Source organism: Spodoptera frugiperda, chromosome 16 (genome assembly GCF_023101765.2).
Source record: "Spodoptera frugiperda isolate SF20-4 chromosome 16, AGI-APGP_CSIRO_Sfru_2.0, whole genome shotgun sequence".
NCBI classification, from domain to species: domain Eukaryota; kingdom Metazoa; phylum Arthropoda; class Insecta; order Lepidoptera; family Noctuidae; genus Spodoptera; species Spodoptera frugiperda.
In genome coordinates this window covers 8,396,914-8,424,827 of record NC_064227.1, presented here as the reverse complement: position 1 = coordinate 8,424,827, position 27,914 = coordinate 8,396,914, and the positions used below count along the sequence as shown (strand labels likewise).

Here is a 27,914-nt window from a genome sequence, read left to right as displayed (position 1 = left end):
TGAGCAGAGTTTATACAGTTAACAACGCCTTTACATCGTATCCAATTTGTACAAATAAAAGAAAGATAAACAAATAAGAATTAATCTAATATCAACCTTATACTAACGTGATAAGGCCTCATGTTATAATTCAATTTGTCTAGCTAATAGGTAACTTGATTCGCACCTACTTAGTAATACTAGTTGACCTGATTTTTATAGTAAGTTATAGTAGAAAATGTTTAAATAAGAAGACACAATTTCCTAATTTTCATCTGATGTAGTAATAGCTAAAATTAAAAGTCACATTACAATGCAAGTGTTGTTTTCTAAACAACCTCATACTTTAAATAATTGAGAACATTTGAATGAACGAATGATGATCTAGACATGGAATAATTATCAATAAATAAATGAAAATACCAATCTCAATAATGAGTACAATGTGTTGATTTTTAGAAAACTATTTTTAGGTGTGGCATAGTTTTATTAAGTTTTTTTTTGTTAATTAGATATCCAACACAAAACATTTTTTATGGAACGCAATAAGATAGATTTCTGTTTTTCTAAAACATGTTCTATTAGTGATTAAAAGGTAATCGTGCAATGTGAAACGTCTTTTTATCCTCGAAGGGGTAGGCAGAGGTGCACATTACGGCACATTATCCTGTTTATCGTTTGGAAAAGTTATTGAAAATTTGACTTAACGTTGTATACTGCATATTTATACCTCAAAGAAGCAACAATTGTGATTTATTGTAAAAATATATTAGCACCGTTTCATAGGAGTTTGTTTTTACTTGGAGTATACTGCGTTTGTTGTAAAATGAGATATTTGTAGTAAAGCGAACGTGTGTGGTGTCTTAATCTATGGGCGGACGATGCAACAGCTCAAAGAAACGAATGCATGGTGACGATTTGAAAATTAATATTAAATTGACCTCATGAAACTATTTTTTTTTTATGTTATACACTAAAATATAATACAATAACAATGAATATAATTTTATTATAACTGTCGTGAGACATACTAAATTAATTATTATGTTATCGGCTTATTCACGTAATTGTTCGACGAGGAACTCGACTAGTTTCAAGCCATGCTAGAGGCTCATATTCATGAGCAGCATTCCGCGACACACGGTCTTATCGCCGCGTCTTGCGCGGCCTCATGAACTAGTCGAGTTCCTCGACAAACACATACGTGAGTAAGCCGATAGCATAATAATTAATTTAAAGACAGTCAACTTGTGAAGCTGCTTAGACTAAAAGGAACTCACGCCAGATGACACTAGCATCTAGTGAGCATAAAATCAAAAGCATGTAAGTGCTTCAACACAGAAAAAGTTACCCCATTTCGCTCAAGAGATGGCGCAAATGTTACAAGAGGATTTTTGGTCCAATCACTGTAGCTGTCAAATATTGAACGTCCAATGGTTTGACACTAGCTCGTTCCTTATTAGACGAAGATCGAGAGATTCACACTAGTGCCATCTAGTGAAGAAATGTTTTAAAGATATTCAAAAATCACTCTTGTTGCTATTATTACAAAGACGATATTAATTTTCAAACCGTCATCATGATTATCAAGCTACGCACATATCCTTATGTATATTTACCTAAAACACTGAGTATGTCTAGTTTTCTAGAAATTGGTCCATTATCGCATGTCGCAGTTTAATTAGCCTAACTAAAAAAAACTAGAAATGTTATTTAGTCAACAATACATACAAACACACAAACAATATTAATTGAAATATACATCTTACTTACGCAAACTGACGTCGCGTTATGCTCATAAATATGAGTCCCGGTACGACTTGAAACCAGTTGAGCATTCCTCGAATAGTCAATATAGGGTGTATATTTCAATTGATGCTGTTTCACAATAGTCATTACATAAAATTACAGTACTAACGAGTCATTAATGTTATGCTCACTATCTTACAAATATAGTCAAATTCTAGATATTTTAGAAGGCTAATTCATCTGCGACATTAATTACGTTAAGGCTGCTTTTCAATCAACAGATATTTTCTATTCGTATGGAAGAATTGTCAAATAGAATTAAAATTACTATTCAAAAATCAGCCCTAAGAGATCTAAGTAGCATAGAGTCAGGTACTTCCTGGTTATAGCGCGGTGGAGGTGACGGACTTCAAACCCCGGACGAGGATTGTGGGGGGCAGGTCCTTCGTGAACTCGTCTAGCACCTGGAAATGTAAGAAATAATGTTTTTCGTATTACTAGCTTCTGCGCGCCGTTCCCGTGAAACAAAAGTATCCAACGTATTATTCCAGACCATAATCTACCCTTGTTTTAAATTTCATCCCGATCCCTTCGTCCGTTTTGATGTGATTTAGTAACAAACAAACACACTAACTCACAAACTTCCACCTTGATAATATGAATAATAAGATATGTTATTTGGTGTTAATTATAATACAGATAATACAGTACAGAAACAGTAACCATTAGTTAGCTACATTAGTTCTCCAATAGAAACTGAACTGTATCACAGTACCATACAGTTCAAAATTGAATATTAACATCTATACATGGTCTATAAGGTATAATATAGCATGTTTACCTTCAAGTATTGCTCGCAGATATTGTCGTCGGCAGCAGTGTTGGACAGCTTGGGCGGCGCGGGCAGTTGGACGAACGTGACCGCGGTCGCTTCCGAACTACGCTGCTTTATTATATTGTTTACCCTGCAAATATATAACAAGACTTATATTAGACTTTTTTTGAGGGGGAAAATCATCCAATGACTTCTCCCGCCTTTGGCGAGCCGAGAGGGAGTGTCAGACTCTTACTGACTAAAAACCACCACGTTCCTACTCCTGCTTTTCGAGCCAGAGACCCGCTAGGTAGTTCGCAGCTAACTTATATTAGACTGCCTCGTTGATCGAGTGGTCGCAAGTGTGTTTGCTAGACAAGAGGTTTCGGGTTCGATTCCTTCGTCGGGCAAATTATTACTGAACTTTTTTCGGTAGCACGGTGTCTGGACTTGTGCCCACTATATGGCAATAGGCACACCCTCCATTACATGGGACTTATAACACAAAAATGGTGAAATGTGTATGTACATTGTACAATGGCATTACGTGCCATACTGTGCAGATGCACCTTTGCCTACATTTTCGGGGATAAAAGGCGTGACGGTGTCGTTGAAAATTATCTATCTTAAAGCCTCGTCTCCACTAGGAACTTTTTGACTGTGCGACAAGGAACAGTTTCGTCTGACGTCGATGTCGTCTGACGTCGCCCGACATCACCCGATGTCTCCAGGGACACATGTCGCTCGATAAATGTTCCTAGTGGGGTCGAGACTTAATATTATAAAGGAAGTTATTACAATAACTTGTACGTACATTTGCAAGTAGCTAACGGGCACACGTTCGTACATGCTGTCCTCTTCCTCGCCGTAGTATCGGTTGTACTCGTCCAATTTAGGCCACTCCGACACCTGTAATGCACCGCAAGTTATACTTAACAACGTTAAGTAGTCTTAAAACATAGGTAGGCTTTTCATTGAGAATAGTCTAAAATGATAATCTTTATTGTATATTAATGGTGTATGATAAATATAGGGTTGTTAGTTAGTTGGGTGAACGATCATAGATTTAAGAATTATTTTGAATGACAAAAAAGCAATCTGTATTGTATAATTAAAATATTTTAATTTCGCATTAAAGTCTGAAAATTTATTTAAATATTCAATAATAATTAATCATTTATTTCAAACGCAGGCTAATCGCGGTCAATACGTAAACCACGTGATAAAGTGCGAATTTCCATGTTTTAGAACCTATTTACTTTGAACTACTTTGAAGTCAGTTAAAAAAATATACAAATGTAGTGTTTAAATTCTGTTTGATAGGAAAAACTATTATTAAGTTACTGGAAATAGCTATAGATAAACTTACAATATGTATGGTAGCGTTGATCCGGAGCAGTTTGAGCAGTTTGTCGAGTCGCTCCTCGAGCGGTCGGCCGGCCGCCAGCGACTCCAGCGCAGACCGCTCGCCCACCGTCACTGTACGACCCGCCTCTGGAGTATTTATTACAATATAGTCAAATATTCTTTATTGTACACTATTGTTTATAGTATATGTCATGTTATAACAATATTTTTAGTTTATTCGCTATATTTTAATTCCGCCCTTCATTTATTTATTAAGTATTATTATGTTAACACGGTTTGATAAACCAATTACATTAACACATACAAAATATAGAATTATAAAATAAAATTGAGAAAAACAGAGGAGAAGCATAAAAAAAGGACATCGCAATAAAATAAGTAAAACAAAATAGAATCTTATTTGTGTATGATGTGGCATGTGGCGTATGCAAATTGTAGCTATGGGCTCCGTTTCAGATCGAAATCTGTCGGACATCCCCATCTTAAAAATGACATGAATAACCCAATAGTTAGCTATTAGCGCCATTCATTAAGGACGAATACGCTACCGATATTTTTTCAATGCTATAGATAGTAATGTATAGTGACTGCAACGGTTGGCGCGGTGGTATAGTGCAACTGGCTGCCGTGCAGTATGTCGCGGTTTCGATTCCCGCACGGAACGACTCTTTGCGTAATCCACAAATTGTTGTTCCGGGTCAGGGCGTGAGTGTATGTGAACTTGTATGTTTGTAAACGCAGCCCACCCGCGACATAGGAGAAAATCCTAATGTGCGGCAACGCTTTTTTAGCGCGAACAAAGTATCGCGCAACTTGCCATGTATAGTGATGGGCGGCGGCGCGGGCAGCGACACGGCGTGCAGCCGCAGACGCAGGTGCTGCCAGCCGCGCGCGGAGCGGACCACGGCGGCCAGCTGCAGCGCGAACAGCCCGCGCACCGTGAACGCCTCCTCGCAGCTCGCAGCGCGCAGCTCTACCAGCCACACGTCGATGTACTTCAGCGACGGGGACTTGCTGGGGGGGAGACACACATTTATGGATTGCCTTTTAAGCAAGTACAAGACACATCCACACTAACAATACAATATTTTAACAGATTTCCATAAAGTAACGCTTGTTTCTATTCTATACATATATGACATATCCACACACAGCAAATTTTTGTTTTATATTTTATAACTAGCAGATATCTTATCGTGAGGCCTGGTATTACTCGGAACTTGTCGAGCATCACTGAAAAGTAACATTTTAACACGTCAACAGCCTGTGACCATCTACTACTACCACTATTATTCTGTTACAGACATCATTTACACAACTTTTAAATAAAGATACCCAAGTTCAACTGGTAATGAAGTCAACAGGCAAGCTGGAGAACGCAGATTAAAATATCCAAATTTATCAAAGAGCATTACTATCCAATTTTTGTTAAAATCTTTACAATAAAGAACTTGAATACATCAGTTCACATGGCTCGTAAAAAAACACTTTACTTATAAAAATTAAACAAAACTCACCGCTCAACCTTAGCCATATCGAGTTTATGGAAGTGTCGACACAGACATATGTTCTTGTTGACGCACAGTACGTCGGACACGATGCGCACGTACTCCGACGCGGACAGACGCGCGTCCGTCGGCTTGCGCGTCGGGAATATCGTCTCGCCGGACTCCAGGTCGAAGATATCCGTCTTGTAGGGGGAGAGGGGGCTGGAGAGAGGGGGAAGAGTGATAATATCATTAATTACATATTTCTTGTGTTTTTCACAATAAATTGTATATGGCAATAGGCTCACCCCCTATTACATGGGACTTATAGCACTGTGGCGACACTCTGACAAGTGACAAGTGACAGATGACAGAAGTCGCACATAGACTATCGACGAGCAAATCAATGGATTACGTCACAAATATCCTGCATCGCACATATGAAGTTTACATGCGAATTAACACGGATAGAAAATCCCAACGAACAACAGTTGGGCAGAAAGCCCGCCAGGCTGATCAACTCGCCTGGTCGGAGGATCCTCCTTTTCTTAGGGAACTTTACTCGCTGTTCCCTAAAGCACAAATGGTGAAAATTGGGTGTACATTGTATAGAGTGACGTTGCATACTTGTGTATTTTATGAGCCGACTTCTAGTACTCGAAATTAATGAATAGGTCTATCTACATTGAACAATATACCTACACTTTTTCAAAGACCGGTAACTAAACAGAACTTGCAATTCTTCTAGTGCTGCGGGTGTCCAGGGGCAGTGTAAATTGCTTACCATCAGGATATCGTACAAAAAGAACTCATTTGCCTCTACACTATAAAAATAAATATCAACAAGTCACATAAAAATCCATTCAGTCATTTCTAAATTCATAAAAAAATTGAACTAAAATGATGATTGGACTGTTAAAACTACATTTATGTAAAATAATAGACCAACTTACTCTCTAAAGAAGTCGATGGGTGGCGCGGTGTCCCTGAAGCCCAGCAGTACGGTGTCGGGCTTCATGGCGCCGAGCCCGGCCAGCCGCGCCAGCTGCGCCGCGCCCGACCGGACCGACGACGATAGACTTAGCTCTACGAAGGCTTTCACCTGGACAGATAAGAAGAAAGCGTTTATTATTATTATTAGAGACCGGATAATATGCAACATAAAAAGCTTGAAATATGCATGCAAATATGCATGAAAAATGCCTAAAATATGCACGAAAACTGACAGAATATGCAACATTAAATGACTTTTTTTTTTGTTTTGTAAATATTATTCTTTTAGATTTAAGTATTTTGTTAGTAAATACTTGTCTTATGTTTTATATAAAATAAAAAAATATTAAGTTTTGATATTTTTTATTAAAAAATCAGCATACATTTATAGAAAACTATCCATTGATAGATGTTAATTGATACAGTAACATGTAACATTATTTAATATTTTTGTAAACATTAACAATCAAGTATTGTTCCAAATGTTCAGTGGTAAGTTTTTATAGGTCGAAAATGATCGCTCCACATCTACTGAGGTAACTGGGCAGAATTTGAGCTTGGGTGCTATGTTAGCGCTTATATTTTCATTCATCATTCATCATCGATCATTTGTCTCTTTCATTTTTTGAGTACCTACCAAAACAAAATACGCGCGGCTGCCGAGTGCGCTACGCTCGAAAAATACCTACCTACTGTAAATTATAGCAATAATATGCATCATCACTAGATATTAGTAAAAATATGCTATTAACCTTGAAAATCGCCTAAATATGCAAATGCATATGCAAATATGCAAATGCATATTATCCGGTCTCTAATTATCATCATAACAGTTATAACACTTCCACTGTCGAATAAGCCTCCCCTAATTGCATAAGTATGAGTATGGATCAAACCAATCATGCTTTAGGGAACAGAGAGTAAAGTTCCCTAAGAAAAGAGGATCCTTACCAGGCGAGGTGATCGTCCTGGCCTTTCTGCCCGTTGTTCCTGGGGATTTCCAATTCATGTTTCACAGCTCAACTTGTACCGCGATGTAGGATTTATTCATTTGTGTATTATGTCGATCGTTTATGCGACTTTTATCATCATGTCGTGATCGCCACAATGATTTGTCATGATAGAAGGCATGCAAGGCAAAAGTAATTTGTTTATCCTTTGAAAAAAATGGTTCTTATAGTAATATTTGAGTACCTGAAACTACTCTTTCACTACACGGTGAAAAACGGTCTTGAAAGCGTGTCAAAGGCTAAACATACAATAATTCGATTGGTTGAGAAAACTAAAGAAAGAAAATGCAGCCCACCTTTGCATTTATAATGATGGTATTGCCAAAAAGCTTAAACATTAAATTATGATACTTTCTTACCTTGAGATGGTCGATCAGCTTCAGCCAGTATTTGTGCTCAGCGGCCAGGGGGTCTCCGGAGCCGTCCAACTCCCCCACCCTTACGTGGCCCACCACGAATAGACCACCCTGAGATATAATATTATTTTAATTTGTACGTACATCTGTATATCTGTCGTTAGATAAAATAATTGTTCGATTCGAGAAGTTAATAGAAATAAATTGTGACTCTAGGCCCCTAAATTAGGATCCGGAGCTGCGGACAACGGGGCTCCGGCTCAAAGAAGGAGAAGGAACGGGGTGGTTTTAGTCAGTAAGAGTCTGCTACTCCCTCCCGCCACCCAAGGCGGGAGAAGTCATTGGCTGATTTTCCCTTCTCAAAAAGGCCCTAAATTAACTGGAGTAGTTTCATTATGACTCATATTATTATAAAAAAAAACATAGATAAAAGAAAATAGGGAAATAGATTGAAAAGATAGAGAGAAGTGTTGCTTGATAAATAAATATTTGTAAGACAAGTAATGAAAGATGACGTGGTACCAGTGCCACCAATTGTGTAAACAAGTGACGTGACGCCTTTGAAATCGTATCACTTTGCATTAAAAGACTTTCTTAAATAAATAAATCACTTATTATTTGTCACGTCTTTAATCGGCGAAGGAGTAGGCAGAGGTGCGGCACTGGCAAGTAATGACGCTATACGAGCACACCCTCTTTTCACTATTTGCGTTTTAAGTCCCATGAACTAGGGGGTGAGCCTATTGCCATATACTGGGCACAGGGTCTCCGTGAGTTGAGATATTTTCTAAAAACCTGGAAAGGAAGTCCAGTAATACTTTGCTCGTCGGGAATATAGTCCCAGAACTATTGTAAGGCAGTCGCACTTGGACTACTCGACCAACGCAGTTTATTCGAGAAACTCACCTTTTTCTGATCATTAACGAAGTCTATAAGAGGTGCTGCCTGGCGTGGAGACGCGATCAGCAACAACATCTGTGGACGCCAGAACTTGACGTGTTCTCGTCGAGGGTCCAGGAGGAGCAGGTATTTGCGGACCTGGAATAGGAAGAGAGGAATGAGGTCATTATAGTAAGAACTATAATTATTAATTGGTAAATCTGGCTAGGTATTGTGAGCAATTGCCATCTTATTATATTAAAAAGAAATTTAGCTAGACTGAATGAAATCGGTGACTATCAAATTGCCAAAATGATAACTTGATATTGATATCCGAAAATATTTGTCAATTATCACAAAATACTCGCAGAATTAACAACACCCAACTGCCTAGTGTGATTTTTTTCGATTCAGTCACGAACTTTTTAGTAGGATCACACTATAATAATAATGCGGATTTTGGATGTTTGTCCGTCAATCACGCTGAAACTACTGAATGGATTTCGCTAGCAAGTTTATGCATATATTTGTGCGAACTCGTAATAGTTACTCTGCTCATTTGTAAGTTTATAATTCCAAAAAATTAATCAGATGACTTAGTTTTCTTACCTGATGGAAAATAAGAGCCTGGCTAAGCGACCCCCAGGTAGGATCAGCCGCAGCTGGGGAGAACAGATGCAGGGCTACCACCAGCGAGCCACACGCCAGGGCTGCCCCGCACGAGTACAGTGCGCGCAACCCGAACATCAAACCCGCACACCCGAGGAGCCCGAGCAGTGACGTCATCCAAGAGAATTGTTTGAATGTTGGCCTGTAAAAATGTATTTACAAGTTAATTTATTTTCATTTTGCAATATTTACAATAAAAACCAATAAAAAAGTTCTATTCATTTTCATGAAAGATTTATAACTTAGAAGAGAAAGGCCTTTTGATAGTATCCAATAGTTTCTGTTTATGAACGTGCGGGTAGGCGAAATTAACAATCGGCATAAAATATTTAACATTAGTTTTATGTAGAATATCCGTCCAAAAATCAACGATCAATCCTAAATTTTTGGGATGGTTATTATTTTAACTAAGTAAAAAAGCAAAGAGATGCCATAATTGAATTTCCCTTTAACACAATGCGTGACACTTTATTTCGGGAGCTACGTTCCAAACCACGCCCCTCTTTATTTTCCAACATGCGTGGCCATTACAAACACGTGGGCAATTGTCTACATTTTAATGTGCCACTTTCTAAATATGTGTCAGCTTATAACCTATCTACACCTTTTTACTTACAATATCATAGGCCATTTATTTTGTCATAGTGCACAATCACATTATGGCATCTTCTCTTTGCTTCATAACTACAGTACATTCAAAACCTTTAAACTAATTTCATAAAGGTGACTTTATTTAAAAAAAAAATGCATTAACTTACCTAAAATTAGGAGCAGAAGCCAGATCAAGTCCGAGACACGCCAAATTGATAGCGAAGTAGCTAGTCATGAAAAGTACGGAGTTGACTTGGGCTATGGCGTTCAAAGAGTCTGCCATGATGCCGATCTGAACCAGGAGCCATGAGGTCAGGACTGCTATCACAGGGTTACCGGATCTGGAGACCATGGGTCGGAGGAGGAAACCTGAGGGAATAATAGGTTAGACATGGTTTTGAGGATATTTTGAAGCTTATAGCCCGTCTTCATCGCCAGGTAAAATAAGTTCATGTTTCATACTAGTCAGCTTATTTTGGAATTGGCATTTGCACATGTATGAAAAACTGGATAAACTATGTGAGCCAATGTATAACTAACTTATTTTAACTGGCAGGTAAACGTTCTGCCTTAGGGTAAGCGCGTCCACAGGCCCGCACCTTACGCATCGTACGCATTCCGTATGACGTCATCAGTACGCATCGCATGTAGGCATTGCCGATGATGCGACTTAATGGACGCTATTGTATGAGTTTTTTATACTAGACAAACTAAAATCCGTTGCGTGCGATGCGTACGATGCGGGCCTGTGAACGCTTACCTTTAATGGGTAACATAGGCGAAATGGAAAATATTCCATAAAATATTCCATATTTACTTACCATAAATGTTATCTTTCGCTAACGCCTCCAATACTCTAGAAGCGCCAATTAAATTCGAGAGCCCAGCGGAGAATGTGGCCATTAGCATACCTGGAAATATCAATAATCATAAATTAATAAACTAAAAACTTTTACACTATTATAGCTAAGATGCAGTAAGCATCTGCGGTACCGGTGTGTTGTTCCAAACTATAAAACTATATGTACATTTTATTCAGAATCATTCATTAGTTTTAAGGTGAAAGAGTAACAAACATACAGAGGCATATCACACATACTTAATTCTGCATTTATTTTTAACTCTATATTAGGAAATCGTTACGACAGATATTTTTCCACAATACAGGGACAGGGTCAACAAGCAGATGAATTACTTGATAAATTAACGCCCCCTATAAACACCCGCAACACCAGTGAAATCACAAGTTTTTTACCAGAAGACTTCCATAACCTTTAAGATCTTCCACACAGGACTTACCCACAGCAATAAAAGGTGGCCAGATGTTGATGGGCAGAAGATACACGTAGTTATTGATGAGCAGGTCCCGGGTGCACGTGGCTGCAGTCAGCAGGCTCAGCGCGATGTACGAGATGAATGTGAACAGTAAAGCCGCCAGGGTGCCGAAGGGAATACTGCGGGATGGATTCTTCAGCTCACCTGGGGAAGATAAATTAAATTTTTAGTGTTTTATTTGCTAAAGTATTGTGAAAATACATGTTGTGAGTGTGACAGTATGAGTACTTGAGGTGGTTAAATACAACTAATGGATATATCATCTTTATTATCAAATGATATAATGATGACTGCCTCGTTGGTCGAGTGGTCGCAAGTGCGACTGCCAGACGTGGTCTCGGGTTCGATTCCTGGATCGGTGAAAGTATTACTAAGCTTTTTACGGTTTTTCGAAAATTTCTCAGGAGTAGCACGGAGTCTGGAATTCTGCCCAGTATATGGCAATAGGCTCACCCCCTATTACTTGGGACTTATAACACAAATGGTGAAAAGTGGGTGCACATTGTATAGCGGCATTACGTGCCGTAATGTGCACCTCTGCCTACCCCTTCGGAAAAAAAAGCTGTGACGTTGACGACTTATTGTCATTTGTAGGTTAGATACATTCAGGTCAGAGTAGGCCTAACTTACCGCTCATATTAGCCCCCGCCATAACCCCAGTGACCCCGGTGAATAGCACCCCGAAGACGGACGCGAAGTCCACCATCTGTCCGTCAGTGGTCGTATAGTCCCGTCCGTAGGCGGGGTACAGGTTGTCATACAGCGTGGCGGAGCTTAGGCCGGTGTAGTTAAACCCTGTGGTGTTCACTAGGTGATTGGTGTCGGGTTTCGGGATCTGAAAATAATAAGATAAAATACAGGGTATGGTAGGTAAAATTTTGGGTATATTAAAGAATGAATGAAGAAATAAGAATTATGAAATGTATTTCCGATGGAATTGAGGTAGGTAAAAAAGCAATGTGTGTGATAATGACAATAGAAATAAGGCTTTACGATATTTTTTGGAGAAAAAACTGCTTCCAATGACCAAAAACCATACAATTGCATGTTCAAAATTTTCGGTAAAAAAATCTCGATGTCTAATCCAAAGATCTCAAAGTGGAAAGTCGAAAAAGTCAAAGTCAAAATCATTTATTTCAAATAGACCAGGAAGGCACTTTTGAACGTCAAAGCAAATATAATAATATTAATAAAGTCTGTCTGTCGGTCAGTCCTCTAGTTGCTCTATTTGCTCGTTCCAAATTGTAGATTCCTATGGAGAAGAACGAGCAAGAAACTCCATAGGTTACTCTTTTTCAATCAGATTCACAATACAATAGGCTAGTTTCCTACTAGTCAAATTCAATACTTTTTTCGAAACGTCAAAAACGATATCTTAATGAATTTTGTATGAAATAGTGCGTTATGACGTCACCAGATTTTTACGTCAAATAGCAGACTTATTTCTAGAAAATTTGCTAGAAAAAATCGAAAATTAAGTAGATCATCAAAGGCGAATGGCAGGGTTGTATGGGAGTTTCGTACAGCAAAAAATTTTCGTGTTCCCGAATATTTTTGGGTTTAATTGGTAGTAAACATGATTGGAAAGCCCTATAAAAATTCTCAGATTTTTAGAAGTTGGGAGATAAGAGATATAGCCAGTTTTATGTTTGAGGTTATGTTTGTCTATGGCCAATGGGAATATTCTGTAAATATGGATATTTTACAAGATTTTCATATTATTTATAAGGTAGAATAGTAGAATATACATATAGTAGGTATGGGCTAGTAGAGAAGCTTGTTGTTAATAATATCAAAAGCACAGGTCAATCGCCAAGGTTAAGCAACCCTTGCCGACTTTGGTGTGTGGATGGGTGACCATCATAGAAAGTCTCCTTCGTGTTTCGGAAGGAGAAAGAGTAGGAAGATAAGAAATGACTTATGGAACATTTATCTTTTAATAAAGTAAGCTACTATCATCATTGTCAAGAGTTTGTTTCGCGTTGGCGTTGTATTTCGTTGAGAGAGTGAGGTTACCGGAGGCGCAATTACCCCTTCCCTAACAACCCTTAAATTCCGAACCCCCAAAAGGCCGGCAACGCACTTCTAACGCCTCAGGTGTACATGGGCGGCGGCGATTGCTTACCATCAGATGATCCGTCTGCTCGTTTACCAACTTATTGAAAAAAGATACTTACCTAGTATAACTCCGAAACCCAACTTTTGAGCTTAATTGAAGTACTTCAAGTTTATTCAGTTTGAGAATATTTATCTATAGAAGGGTGTCTCATTACTATTGAGAGGTGGTCCCAACATTACCCTTTGTTCTTTATCACGTGTAAGCACTAAGCACATAAACATTGTTTAAATGAAAAAGAATATAGGAAGTTGATAAATTGACATGAGAATTTAGCCATTCAGTAGGGTGCTTAAGGAGTGACCTATGTCCAGCAGCGGTCTACAATAGTTTGATAATGATTAAGTGCTGATGAAGTTTTCAGTGTAGGTAAATAAAACAACTTAGTTTTTGTAGGAATTTCATTTACTTTATTTTCTTATAATTACTTGATTGGTTCTTAATATTACTTCATCCAAGAAAGGGGCAGGTCGGGTCATACCCTCATGGCAAGCATAACTCAAATACCAAAGAATGCTCATAACATGTGAGCAGCATCCCACTGTTCTTAAACCTACAATACAATTACAGCAATCACTTTTGATTGTGTCCCGGCTATTCATATTTGTTTCTGCAACTATGAAAACAAAATAAGTTCTAGGAGAAGAGTGGCAGGACTTTATTTTAGCTTGAAGCAACATAGACCATCTGGAACATAGAAGCTCAAATTGCATACTTGGCCCCAGCAAACTTCACAAACTTCATTAATGGAAGGTGTCTGTAAATAAATAACATTCATGTAATTCAAAATTAAGCATTTACATATGATAGATATAAATTGTGCAAAACATGACCAGGCTAGAGAATAAATCTCGACACACAATGATTGGTTTTTACCGAAGACCTTTCCAAAAATACTAAATATATTTATTGTTCACTGGAGTAGAGAATGGAAAGACCAGTATCCTTTTGTTGTTGTTAGTAGAGCCAACATCATTAGTGTCTTACATTTAGCAACATAAAATTGTAATTGCTCTTTGCATTGTGTTTTTAGAAGCTAACTACTATAAATATGTTATTTCATATTATTATATACCTTCTGGTGCTCCAACAAACAAGCAGTGTTGTTAGGAGTAAGACTTTGACCACATGCAGCACACATCAGTTCAGAATTATCACTTTCCTGCTGATTAGGTTCAACGGATTGTATTTCTTCATTTAGTGAATTATCCTTAGTTCTCACTCTTAACCAACACCGCACACAAGCTTTATCTTCAGGATGAAGCTAAAATAAATCATTTAAACATACATGCTATTAGTGGAAAATATTTACATTGTTTTATTTCTTAGTTTATTTCAAATAAATAAAATACCGAATTGATAAAAGTTATAATACATGTTCTTATTTATACCTGTCGTGGTTATATCTAAGTAGCAATTGTGTAAGCCGTTCTTTGTTCTTCTTCAATCAAAATTCTGCATTGCCTGATTCTTAGTATGGGTTAATGGTGAGTAGGTATGGCTCACCATTAAACAAAATAATAGTTACTAATAAATTATAACCGTGTTATGCAAACCAAGTAAGGCAAGTAAATAATACATGTTACCGATTACTTATGTGTTTATTTAGTGTGATATCACACGTAAAAGTTATTGAAGTTCGTAACTATGGCCCATTCGTACACACAATGTTATGTGGAAACTACTTACATCTCTAAGATATGTCCACAGACGATTAGTGTTGACGATACCTTCACCGTCATTGGATAAAGCGTGTCTTCTTCTTCGGGACAAGCGAACATTGCAATTGATGCATTGCAAACTCGTTATTTTCAATAAAACACGTAACACACAACACAATTAATAAAGCGTCCTTTCGCGAAAGTAGTATCAACAGATAGAGAACGGAGAAGCAGTTGCTCAACTCAACGTAAAAATGGCCAGATAATTACTAAATTGTTTAGATGAAGTTACAAACTACAATCCAAAACAAAACAACGACAAAATACTGGACGACTTTGAAAGATTTGGGATTTTACGAACCTGTCAATAAATAATTGCCATTACAAAAAAAATATTGATGGCAAAAATAATTCTTATAAATATAAAGATTCTATGCATATATATGCATTAATTATATATTCTAAGGTATAACCTGTAATTGGTTAATTATATTTACTGTTATTTCTATTTCAAAATATTTATTTATCATTTCGAGCCTTCTGATATTTTATTAATGGCAACTAACTAAACATGTCTTCTACGTTTCGTTTCATTATATTACGTTTCGTTACTAAAATCTTTTAATTGATATATTTGCTAAACCCCAGCTTCTAAAAATATTATTTTTACAGAAAAATGAATGGTTTAGTTGCCTCATAAGTGGTACAAATGTTATCAGGGAACACCAAACAAAGTATGCTGTACGAATTCTGCCATTCTCCTTTATGAACGAGAGTGTGATTATTTTTCAGTATTTTATTGTATTGAAAAGTTGTAATAATTTATTTTTGACCTAGGAAACTACCCAATTCTTGGTTACATTGTTTCGATTGCTTCAACTATGTGCAAAGTGGATTTAGCAGTCAACGAATAAAGATTGAAGATCATCAGAACTCAGGACTTACCGTGGCCATAGGGGTCACAAAGAAGCTGAGGAAAGCACTGCCCAGACAGATGACCATGCTCATCCAGATAGCTAAACTGGTGCGGGCGAAGAGTGAGGCTCCAGCCAGGGACACTCCAAGGCCGACGGCATTCAGGCACGATCGATACATGAAGCGGTACCACCAGCCGTCTGGAATACCCGTATTGGCTCCAACCAAGTAACCTAAAACAGAGAAAGTTGTTTATACAGGCAAAATACATTTTGTTTGTTTAATTAAACGTTGCCCCACATTAGGATTTTCTCCTGTATCGTGGGTGCGTTTACAAACATAACAAGTTCACATACACATGACACCCAGACCCGAAACAACAATTTGTGGATCACACAAAGAGTTGCTCCGTGCGGGAATCGAACCCGCTACCCGTTGCGCGGCAGCCAGTTGCCCAGCCACCGCACCAACCGTGCAGTCATTACAATACATATAAAATTATACGTTAATACAACGCAAAAACATGAATGCTTTTATACTAAAACTCTCGTTAAAATTTTTAATGAGTTATGTTTCACTTACTCACGTAACTGTTTGACGACATAACTCTGCCCCTAGTGCGGTACGATTGTTTTCGTACCACACTAGGGGCTCATAACTACCGATCGAACTAACTGAACAGTTACGTGAGCAACTCGTTAGTATTTCACCAAAACCACACTCACCATTTTCTCCAAAATTTTCGACTAGAGCTTCAGTACACGCCGATATGCAGAGGGCGCTGGACACCACATTAGCGAAGAAGAACAATGTCCCCACCGCGCCTCCGAACTCAGGTCCTAACGTTCTGCTGATCATAACTGAGCCAAAGCTAAGGGCATTATTTTAATAACTTCAATTTTTTGTGCTCACTAGATGGCGCTGATATTGAATTAAGTCACTGAAATTACTATTAAACACTGATTATTATTTGTCGATTTTAAACTGTATTTGTTTTTATATAAAGTCCAAAGTCGAATGAAATAATTGACATACTAAAGCTCGCCCAGTGGCCACCAGGTCAACCTACTCCAATATGTCAATTGTTTCATTGGATTTTGGACTTTATATTAAAACGAATAAAGTTCAAAATCAACTAATAACAATCGACTTACTAAATACAAAACACTATTCATTATTCAGCAGGTCTTCAGCTAATGATGATGAGGAGGAATTGTTGCAAAGGATACAGTAGACGCCCCCACCCTCAACGGCGCCGTTGGTAGATATCGCGCAGATTGACGTCACCGTGAATATGACAATCAGGTAGGCCAGCCCAAACTGGCCGAGGGTCACCAACAGACCCGCATTGCCCACCAAATACCCTGCAAACCAGAATAAATTGAACTAGTACTATTGTAATGTGAAATTTTGTCCGTCAGTTATATAATTTTATTTTATTTTATTGTCATAATGAAAAAATAATATGTATAAACAGTGAAACATAGAACTTCCTCCTTTTTTTGAAGTCGGTTAAAAATATTAGACACATTATTTTATTGACTGCCTCGTTGGTCGAGTGGTCGCAATTGAGATTGCTGACTTGCTGAGCAATGTTTAATCGCTGGGCGATTTCGATCCCAGGTCGGGCAAATAATGATTGGGATGTTTTTGGTTTTCAGAAAAAAAGTTTGGCAAAAGAGTTATTACATGGGACTCATAACATAACTGGTGAAAAGTGGATACACCTACATTGTGCGTCATAATGTGGCATTATGTGCACATTTATGTTCGGGGGTAAAAAGCGTGTCCGACTTTCTATAATATAACGGTAAAACGGGGTAAATTCAAAGGTTGAATAGACACAAGAATGAGGTGAATAAATATTAGAACATTTCCCAACATTTATTCACCCCTCGAATTCTATTCACTGCATTTTACGGTACCTATTTTCTGCAACTGACTCGAACCATGCATACCTAAAAACTATTTATCCCCGAAATACCTATGTCTTTATTTACCTCTCTATAGCGCAGAGGTGACGTCACATTGAGGATGAAACTAAACAACAATAGTTACTTATACAAGTTTGCACTTAACGAACTTATACATAGTAATATTAGTAATTATTCTGATCTGCACAGACATGACCTTGTCTGAATCACACGCTAGATAACGAATTAACTATAATTACACAAACACGACCCTATCATAATACGTGTTTCTTATAATTTATACTTAATCCCAACTTATAATTGTATAAGTAAGTTTGTTTGTTTGTTCTTTTCGCTTTATCATCTCAGTGAATTCTGCATTTCAGTGCATTAATTGTCTTTCAAAATTTTGCACACATATACATAGTTTGAAAATCAAAAAGCCAAATCTAGAGAAATAGTTTTTTTAATAAAACGTTGCCTCACACTAGGTTTCTCTATGTCGTGGGTGCATTTACAAACATACAAATTCAGTTACACATCACACCCAGACCCAAAACAGAACTGTGTAGATCACACAGAGACTTGCTCAGCCACCGCGCCAACCGCGCTGTCAAATTGTACTGTATATTATACAATAACATTAAACGTTACATTTCATTGAAAAAGTCCCAAACTGTCTGTACGTGAATCTGTTTGTACGTGATACCAAAAATTACCGAACCGTTTCTGATAGTATTCACTGAAAACTAATGATTCATCATCATGAGAACAGTTTTATTGTGCATTTTATTTATAGATCTTTTCCTTAAATAAATGAATTTATAAAACCGCTCAAATAGAGAGAACTACACGGTTGGCCGACTGAGTAACTTAGTCGGTTTGTATAAGTAACTAAGTAACATATCGTGAGTTCGATTCTCATAAAACAAGTATTTGTACACAAAATATTGTTGTTCGACTTTCCGCCAGCAAATGTATAAATGTAGTAATTGTAAACGAAACCATGACAGAAGAAAACATCTTTTTAATAAACTAATACTTATTTAAAACTAGTTGACCCGCGGCTTCGGTCACGTGGATTACGTTTATGTCCAAAAAATAGCTTTAATTACTGCTTAGTTCAAAAGCGGTTATTTTAATATTCACATTCATACAGACACTTCAACTGTATTTATACGTATAGATATATAGATAAGAATGACACGAGGCAATAGATTATTATTTTGTTGCCCGCCTTAGATCTCTTTGATCCGGAGCTGCGGACTACCTAGCGGGCTTACCGTGACTCCGGCTCCAAAAGCAGGAGAAGGAACGGGGTGGTTTTTAGTCAGTAAGAGTCTGACACTCCCTCGCCCAAGACGGGAGAAGACATTGGATGACTTTCCCCCATCAAAAAAAAAGCTTAGATCTCTTGTCTCTATTACGTTTATTTAATTTTGTGCTACTCACCCATTCGTATGAAGACCAGGGCGCTGAACATGGACAGCACGACTGGGCAGAAGACTCCAGCGAAGGTGCCCACCTTCTTGATGCCAGGCCGCTCCGTCCTAAACTCTCCAAACTCCACATATCCTGGAAAATTGATAGATAGGCGTTTTACATTCATCATCCAAAATCCACTATATTGTCAACTCCTGACTCCTGAACATTTGAGGAGTAATCCCTCACTTGGCTTTCTAGGATCTAAGATTTTGGCTAAAATCATAGATCGATCCTATATTTTATATCAGATGGGACCAGCCTAAAGAAAACACTACAACCATTTCTATTCGCACACGAAAAACTTCACCAATAAGAAATTTAAATTAACTTTAAAACTATCACCTGCGGGGCGCTTTTCGTTCATATCCGAGCAAGTGCACTTAATCAGTGTTGAACTGCGACTGATAGTATTGGCCACTGACCAGTCAGCCATTGTTTACCGACCTTCGGACACAATGCATCGAGTCACACCAATTTAAAACCAAACAGATTGGAACTACGCTCATTTAGTCAAAGTATTTATTATTATCATTACAATTCGCTTGTTACAATGGTATTGTTTGAATGTGATGGTAACTCCTGGGTCAGGCAAAGTTTAATTATACGTATAGATATATAGATAAGAATGACACGAGGCAATAGATTATTATTTTGGTTTTACAAATAATCAGATACTAACTTTTTTGGAGGTGGGTGACTAATCATCCAATGACTTCTGGCTCGATTTAAAAAGGCGAGAGAGAACGGGGTCAGCCTCTTAGTGACTAAAAACAACCCCGTTCCTACTCCTGCTTTTCGATCCGGAGCCTAGCTGACCCGGCAAACTTCGTACCGCTTCAAACATTTTTTCTCACATGTTAAACCTCTATTACGTTTATTTAATTTTGTGCTACTCACCCATTCGTATGAAGACCAAGGCGCTGAACATGGACAGCAACACTAGGACAGAAGACCCCAGCGAAGGTGCCCACCTTCTTGATGCCAGGCCAAAGCTCCGTATTGAACTATTACAAATATCTTTAGAATATTATCTGTGTATTCGTTTGATATTTAGGCGTTTGTCATTCATGATCTCTGTAAATTAGGGCAGAGTCATATTATTTTGGGGCTGGGGTCTTGTACCATAGACCCCTAAGGACACGAGATCAAAGCCCTTGGTTATATCCGCATCATGGATAAAAATTTATTTATTTACCTAATATCTTATTGTGATAATTATGACAAAAGCGACTACTAATTTTATAGCCCTAGGTAGAAATACGGACTACTTGCATATTATTTAGCTTGGCTTCACACTGACGACTATTTAAGATTTCGATTTTCAACTTTATTGTCTTGATGATATAAAGTCGATAAAATAACTTAACAAAATATCACCGATTTAGGTAGGTACTACTGAACGTATTCGTTGTGCATATCTCCTTTAGCAAGTGCACTTACTCGACTCAGTGGAGCAACTGCGAAGTTTTGTCATAAGGTCATTTTGGGTACCTACTAAAGTCTAACAAGCCTATTGTTCAAACCGTCCTTGACGGGCTTGATCATGACTGCTCGCGTCCTACAGCATCGCTTGAGCATGAGACCTCGGGTCTCGGAAGCTACGCTCTATCATTAGTCTGACAACTATTTACACACATTCATACGTAACATTACAATTCGCTCATGTTACAATGGTATTGTTTGAGTGTGGTGTTCTGATGGTGACTCCTGGGTCAGGCAAAGCACCTATTAGGAATTAAAAGAGATAACGGTTTTAATGATAATCCCAAACTAGCTTTTTTGGGGATGGGTGGTAATCATCCAATGACTTCTGTCGACTTAAACAACCCGAGAGAGTGTCAGCCTTTACTGACTAAAAACAAAACCCGTTCCTGCTCCTGCTTTTCGAACCGGAGCCTAGCTGACCCGGCAAACTTTCGTACCGCTGGAAACATATTTTTCTCACAGTTAAACCATCACTAGACAGACTTAACTTACTTAAGTTAACTTAACTTAACTTAACTTCCGCAGATAATTCAAGGCCAAAATTAGCCCAAATCGGTTCATGCGTTTTTGAGTTTTAGCGAGACTAATAAACAGCAATTAATTTTTATATGTACCTATATATAGAGATAAGGTACTGATGAAAACTGGGTTACACATTTACGCCTCTTACTACTTTTTCGTGGATTCAAAGATGCACTTAAAATATTACAAATGTCTTTGAGAGTATTATCTGTACATTCGTTTGATACTTTGCCTAAGTTTGTCAGTGAGGCTGTGGTTACTTATGTATTAGGGCATAGAAAGATACAACCCGGATTGTATATATTGGGGCTGAGGGTCTCGTGTCCTCAGGACCCCTAAAGACACGAGGCCCCTAAAAGCCCTTCGTTATACCCGCATCATGGATTATACCGGATACATTAAATTATTTAATTTACCTAATATCTTATTGACATAAAAGTTAGACTAATTATTCTAAAGCATCCAATTCAGATGCCGTTTCTAGTACAAACTTTGCATATTTATTTAGCTTCCATCTGGTCTGAACATCTTGGTTCACACTGACGACTATTTAAGATTTCGATTTTCAACTTTATTGTCTTGATGATATATTATAAAGTAAATAATAATCCAATTAACAAAATTGTCAGATTTAAGTAGTTAGGTGCTACTGAACGTATTTGTCACGAAACGTGCACTCTCTCCGTTTCAAGGGCACTCTACTCGACTGCAGAATGGAGCAACCGCGATGTTTTGTCATCAAGGTCACTTTGGATACCTACCAAAATCTAACAAAGTTTGCCAATTTCAAACCGTCATTGATTACGTCTTGAGCATGGATGCTGGCGTTCCTATAAAAACGCTTGAGCTTGAGATCTCGGGTTGCAGCATGGCGTCACTAAGTAAGCTCTTTTTGAAATCGTCATCAGTAAAGTTTTAACATATACGCGCTCATTTTGGCTAAAAAACCATTCACAGTATAACTGAAGGAACTAATACTTATTTTGAAAAGTCTGCAAAAGCGGGAGATAACATTACATTTCTTATTGTAAAGAAAAGACTTTGTTGTCTACTTCTTCGCATATTGTATGCTGTTATATAACAGCAAAGTAACACTTTAACTGTCATGTTTAAAATGATGAAAGTCAAACCTAAAGTAACGTCAGGCACCGGTGACGACGTGGCGCTCTTAGGGTTAATGTTAAACATTCATTTTACGCCCGACATAACTTCGGTAAAGAGACTTTGCCCACCCCTTTGTCAGTTTAAAATACGTGGTATTATTTTTATAAATAACTAGCAAACCCGACGAACTTCGTTTCGACAACAATGTTTTATTATCCTTGTTTTCCCGCTTTTCTTTTGAATTTTTCCTAAATTTTCTGAGACGACCCGTGGAAATCGGTTCGTGCGTTCTGGAGTTCCGGGTTGACTTATTTTTATATTATAGATGTATACATCTGTACCTTCACTCGCCGGCCTGGTGGCAGATCCGCCTCTTCCGATCCTCATCCTCAGCTTATCCATGATGCCTAATTCACTCCGTCCTGAACTGTTCACTGTGGGTGACAAGGGGTCCAGGGTTTCAGTCATGGTTGGCTTCGTCACTGAAAGAAAACAAGCATTAAGTTAATGACCTTGCTGGTACAAATACAAGATTTAAGGTATAGGGCGGCAAACAAGCAGACACATCACATGATGGTAAGCAATTGGCGCCGCCCATGGATAGCTGCAACTCCAGAAGACTTTAAGTACGCTGCCGGCTTTTTGAGGGTTTAGAGATGTAAGGATTATTCCTTACATCCTGGCCTGGCGGTTATCATAAGAGTAAGGAGGATATTCATCAAAAGTAGAATATTCAAGTGTCAAACATCATTTTTATAGTGAACATAACAATAAGTGTTGTTGCATTGTACACATAAAGAAACACCTACTTTTCTGACTCAAATAAAATATATTGAGCCTTTTAACAAACATTGCATTGTTGTTAACCAATGATATTTTTTTTAAAACTGATACCTAAGTATTATTACTCAATCATTCTTTGCTCTGCTTAGAAACATTACCAAATTACTATGGCAACAATAAAATAAGCTTTTTGTACTGTTTCTAATTAAACTGATATTGGTAGGCGTTTTACAATGCAATGATAGCACTATCACTCGGGGAACACCCCAGTCACTGGCGGTTATCACAACAGCTTTGTAATAAAACAATTACTATAAACATGACATTAATTGTATGTTACAGTTATAATAATTGTAATTAATTACAATAAGTATATTACCTATTGCTAACTGGCTTTATTTAAAAACTATAATATTATTTACAAATGGTACGAGCCGATTAACCTCTTGTCTGTTAGTATATGACACACAATAGAAAACACATTGTGTCCCGCGTAGATCTGATTTTGAGACACAATGGGTTAAGGAACTACACATGCCAAACACTGGACTGTAGCAGAACTTAGGAAGCCCATAATCCAGTAGTGAACAATCACAGGCTGATGATTAATGCTTTACATATATACAGTAGTCCTTTGTATTAATTATTTTAATTACAAGAGTAATTGGCGATCCATGGTCTCTGCCTACCCCACGGGAGACGGGCGTGAAGTTATGTTAATCTCTAACTTTAATGGTGTTAAAAACCAAAGCACTGCCGACTTAGGTTTATTAAGTCTTTGACTTCCAATAGAAAACTGTTGAAGGCAAATCCTCCACTAACGTCGTGGTGTTTAGTGTTAATCGACAGCAGGACAAGGCCTGACAGAAGCTTGTATTTAGGTAACTTAAATATCTATGGAATACAAACCGATGTGTATGAACTGTGACAGACAATAATTATAATCAAACATACAAGAATAATGAATCATATCCGGTGTGAACTTGGCTACAAGATTACTATACTTAATTCAGGTTATATATCTTATCTGATTAGATTATTGGATTAATTATAAGTACCTATAAGAAAGAAACCTTTAAAGTTCAAGGGGATTAGATAAACCACGAAATTGATACCTAGTAAGGTGAATTCTGATTTCTTATTAAACCGTATAAGACTTCTAAACTTCTGTATATTTCAATGTTTTAAATGGGACCTGCATAATTGGTTGATTCAATGTACAACTCTCAAATTATTTATTTCCAATAACTAGACCGGGAAGGAACTTTTGATTACCAGGTTGCATAAAGTAATATTCTTTACATAATGTTGTCCCTTTCTATAACTTTACTGATAATATTTACAAAGAAATCAGTGCCCCAGACTAGGATTGTCTCATGTGTCATGGCTGCGTTTATAAACATACAAGTTCACATATACACATGACACCCAGAACCGAAACAACTATTAGTGGATCACACAAACCCTCAAAACATTAGGAAGTAGCTGGTTGCTCTTTATCGTTATCATTTCATAGTAACAATTTTGTTCCGAAAACAAGTGCTAATACGGACTGGGTTAAGTAACCACTAAATGACTCTATGTAAGACAGTAAAATATTCTGCTAACTACTGCAAAATATTGCTAACAATGATATTAAGACAAATCTTGCATGTTTAGACTGCAGAAACAATAGCTAATGAATAATTTACTAACATAGGATAGAAGGTATTGGCAAAATATAGATAAGTATGACCAACAGTATGATATTTTTGACCATCCTATAAGTGACACCTAACTTTATAAGGGGTTATTTTAGGTGCTCCACTAAGTAACACTTAGTAATCAGATAATTTAAGGGTGGTTTGTGAAAATGGGCATTAGAATCTACATGCAAAGTGAAATTTGATTAAAAAGATAACAATCAATTTATTGTTTTCAATTAATCATTTCATTTAACTAAAACATTTCTCTGTAATTTGAAACCACATACATTCTGAAAACATCTGCTCATTATGTGTGAATGTGTAAACAATTTATTTAGTTTAAATGAGATGATTCATCATACTGCAAACCACATATCGTATAATTTACTGAGAACTTACACTTTTTATGAAAAATTGTGGTAACTTAGTCTCACTATTACACACAGTATTTTTTTTTAAAGGGGGAAAATTATCCAATGACTTCACCCGCCTTGGGAAGGGTGACAGGCAGTGTTAGAATCTTACTGACTAAACACCACCCCGTGCCTACTCCTCCCTTTTGATCCTGAGCCCTGGTAAACCCGCTAGGTATTCCGTAGCTCCGAGTTAGGCATTAGCCTTTCTGGGCCTCATCTGAGGTATTATACACATTCATAGGCAGAAAGCAAGAATACATAACACTGGAATCTAATGATTAAAAATAATAAGACACACTACTACTTACTTACATAAGGAAGTTTTGTGCAAAATTCCAATTGGAAGTAGCTTTCAAGTGAGAGTTTATTATTTATAATCAGCAAGGGTGTTATAGTTGCTGCTATATTTACAAATGTATTTGTTTAAATAATTGACTAAGTAGGTCAATACAAATAGGCCCAAAATAACAAACTACACCACCGTCACCATTATCTGTTACATTTATTCAATACTTGTAATTAGAGGAGATATCTCCGCTAAACATCTTGTTTGACCTAAATTATCCTAGTGACATCATCAAAAACTATTATTTGAAACTATTTTATTGTGTTACCGGGAAACTCTAAGGTCTTACAAGGTCTTTTTAAACAGAAAACGAAGGTTTTAACATTACGTACACGTCTGGGAATGTTTAGAAAACGTTAAATTATGTGACCGATACGTAAAACCTATTGTTCTTATGAATCATAAACAAAAAACATACATACCGCTTATCCTTAGTCAAATAATGAAAATGGGTTTTGTAAAACTTTCATTTAGAAGTATAATCGTCAAAACATCATTATCCGTCCGTTGTTTATTATTAAACACAGCATTTATTTTAAAAGCGGAAATATTTTCACCACAAATAAACAACAATGCACATCCAATCCGAACCAACTAAACTGACAATTCACAATTTTTGACATTAGCTGTCATTGTCAAACACCAACTGTCAGTATTGTGTCGCTTTATCTCTGACACGTAAAGTGATTAGCAATAACTAAACGCTTTCAAATACAAAATTAATATTTTTTACGGCTAAGGACTGAGGATTTCTTAGAAAACTCTTTTTATTTTTATTTAATTTATGCTTATACAAGACACACCAGGCTGCTCTCACGGTCCGGTACAATATCGGGCCATGTACATTCAATATCTCATTCATGGCTTATTCAAATAAAGGTTTCCTTTTTTTTCAACGTCCTTGTGTTCTCTATTAAACAATTATCCAATAGTATTTAAATTGGGTAAACGATCCTGTATTTATTTACCTATTTGCTTACTATTCAACGGGCCATCTCAACGAACTGTTGTTACGTGTCAAGTCTTACTGACTAAACAATCCCTCCTGCTTTAAGCCGGGCCCCGGTTTTCTATAAAAACCGTACACCAGCGAGCTACCCTTGCTCGCCATCCGAAGACCCGCACTTACGGTGGCCGGAGATCGTCACCCGATCCCCGACGCCCGGAGTGTCTTCTGCGGCGGCTGGGGCGTAAGGAGGATTGTTCCCTCACGCGCTCCGCCTCCTCCTTAGCTAGCATAACTGCTTCGCAGAAGGAGGAGACGACGTGGATTCCCCCTCGCTCCGCACCATGGCCTGAACCAGGACCGGACGCGAGAGCGGTGCTCAGTCCATGCAGGGCACACCGCTACTGTATGCTCCACCGTGTCCTCCGGGTGGTCCTCGCAATGCCGACGCCCGGGCGTTTCCTCCCGCCGAATCCGAAACAGGTACCTACCGAAACCGTGATGAGGCCGTGACATCTCTCTAGCCACTCCTCAAAGAGGGGAATTACCGCTATAAATAACATCACCTGACTTTTTAATTTGCTTGCGAATCTTGATAAGGTGATGCATTGTCAAATAAAGTGATAACAGCTACCGACTGATTGCATATCGTTTTCAAACTATTTTTTTTTTTTATCTGTTTGGGTCTACGTCACTTTGCCTCTTCACGTGTATTCAGATTCGGCATTCGGAATATGAACACAAAAAATAAATAGTCTCAAAAAAAATCCGATGAGATGATTATGGTAATTACGATAACCGGAATTTTGCGTTATCGAAAGCTGACTTAAAAATAAAGATAAGATTAGTATTTTTTTGTATCGCGATGGAAATCCTCATGGACTTCCCACCCCGTAGGGGCACAGGTAGGGGTGTGCCGGACTTTTATCGGCTAAAACTACCGCGGTGTTCCTCCACTGCCTATGGCCGTGATCCGAGCTGCCCTCGCGGATTTACCGCACCCGGCAGGCTTCGACCTGCTACGTTAGCGGCGGACGTCTGACCAACCCAGTCAGTCACCTGCAGGCCTCTCCTATGGGGGACGTAGATCGGCTGACGACCGGTGCGTCTACGGCAGGATGCATGATTAGCCTCTTGTATTCTACCATTGCTGGTGTACAAATAATAAACTTATAAACTAACAAAATCAATGTTAACTCTCAAATTTATATAATGCAAAAGTAAATATATTATAGATATGAAGCAGGAAAAACATTATCATTACATTCTATATTCATATTAAATTGCATCGTTTAAGTAATCATTTA

The 27,914-nt window shown here is 37.8% G+C and overlaps 1 protein-coding gene and 1 long non-coding RNA gene across 4 annotated transcripts; both read right to left on the bottom strand.

Moving 5' to 3' along the window:
- Positions 1–768: 768 nt before the first annotated feature.
- Positions 769–26,277, bottom strand: LOC118280571 (solute carrier family 12 member 9). 3 transcript variants are annotated; one of them, XM_050699590.1, is made up of 20 exons: positions 26,084–26,277; positions 22,773–22,913; positions 19,288–19,410; positions 17,152–17,286; positions 16,648–16,782; positions 15,953–16,155; positions 11,861–12,065; positions 11,195–11,374; positions 10,717–10,806; positions 10,063–10,264; positions 9,245–9,446; positions 8,663–8,794; positions 7,760–7,867; positions 6,351–6,499; positions 5,428–5,619; positions 4,728–4,924; positions 3,912–4,036; positions 3,357–3,451; positions 2,570–2,693; positions 1,211–2,192 (listed from the first exon to the last, which is right to left on the bottom strand). In XM_050699590.1, the coding sequence occupies exons 2-20, from the start codon at positions 22,897–22,899 to the stop codon at positions 2,112–2,114; spliced, it is 2,805 nt and encodes a 934-aa protein (XP_050555547.1). In that variant the 5' UTR covers positions 22,900–22,913; positions 26,084–26,277; the 3' UTR covers positions 1,211–2,111. The 3 variants fall into 3 exon arrangements, with proteins under 3 accessions (XP_050555548.1, XP_050555547.1, XP_050555549.1); XM_050699591.1 differs by lacking the exons at positions 22,773–22,913; positions 26,084–26,277 and adding an exon at positions 19,663–19,768 and having other exon boundaries at positions 769–2,192; XM_050699592.1 differs by lacking the exons at positions 22,773–22,913; positions 26,084–26,277 and adding an exon at positions 20,261–20,302 and having other exon boundaries at positions 19,288–19,329.
- On the bottom strand, positions 13,734–14,829 carry LOC126911611 (uncharacterized). The gene is made up of 2 exons (XR_007706135.1): positions 14,738–14,829; positions 13,734–14,610 (listed from the first exon to the last, which is right to left on the bottom strand). It is a non-coding gene; the product is annotated as an uncharacterized LOC126911611 (long non-coding RNA).
- Positions 26,278–27,914: the final 1,637 nt, after the last annotated feature.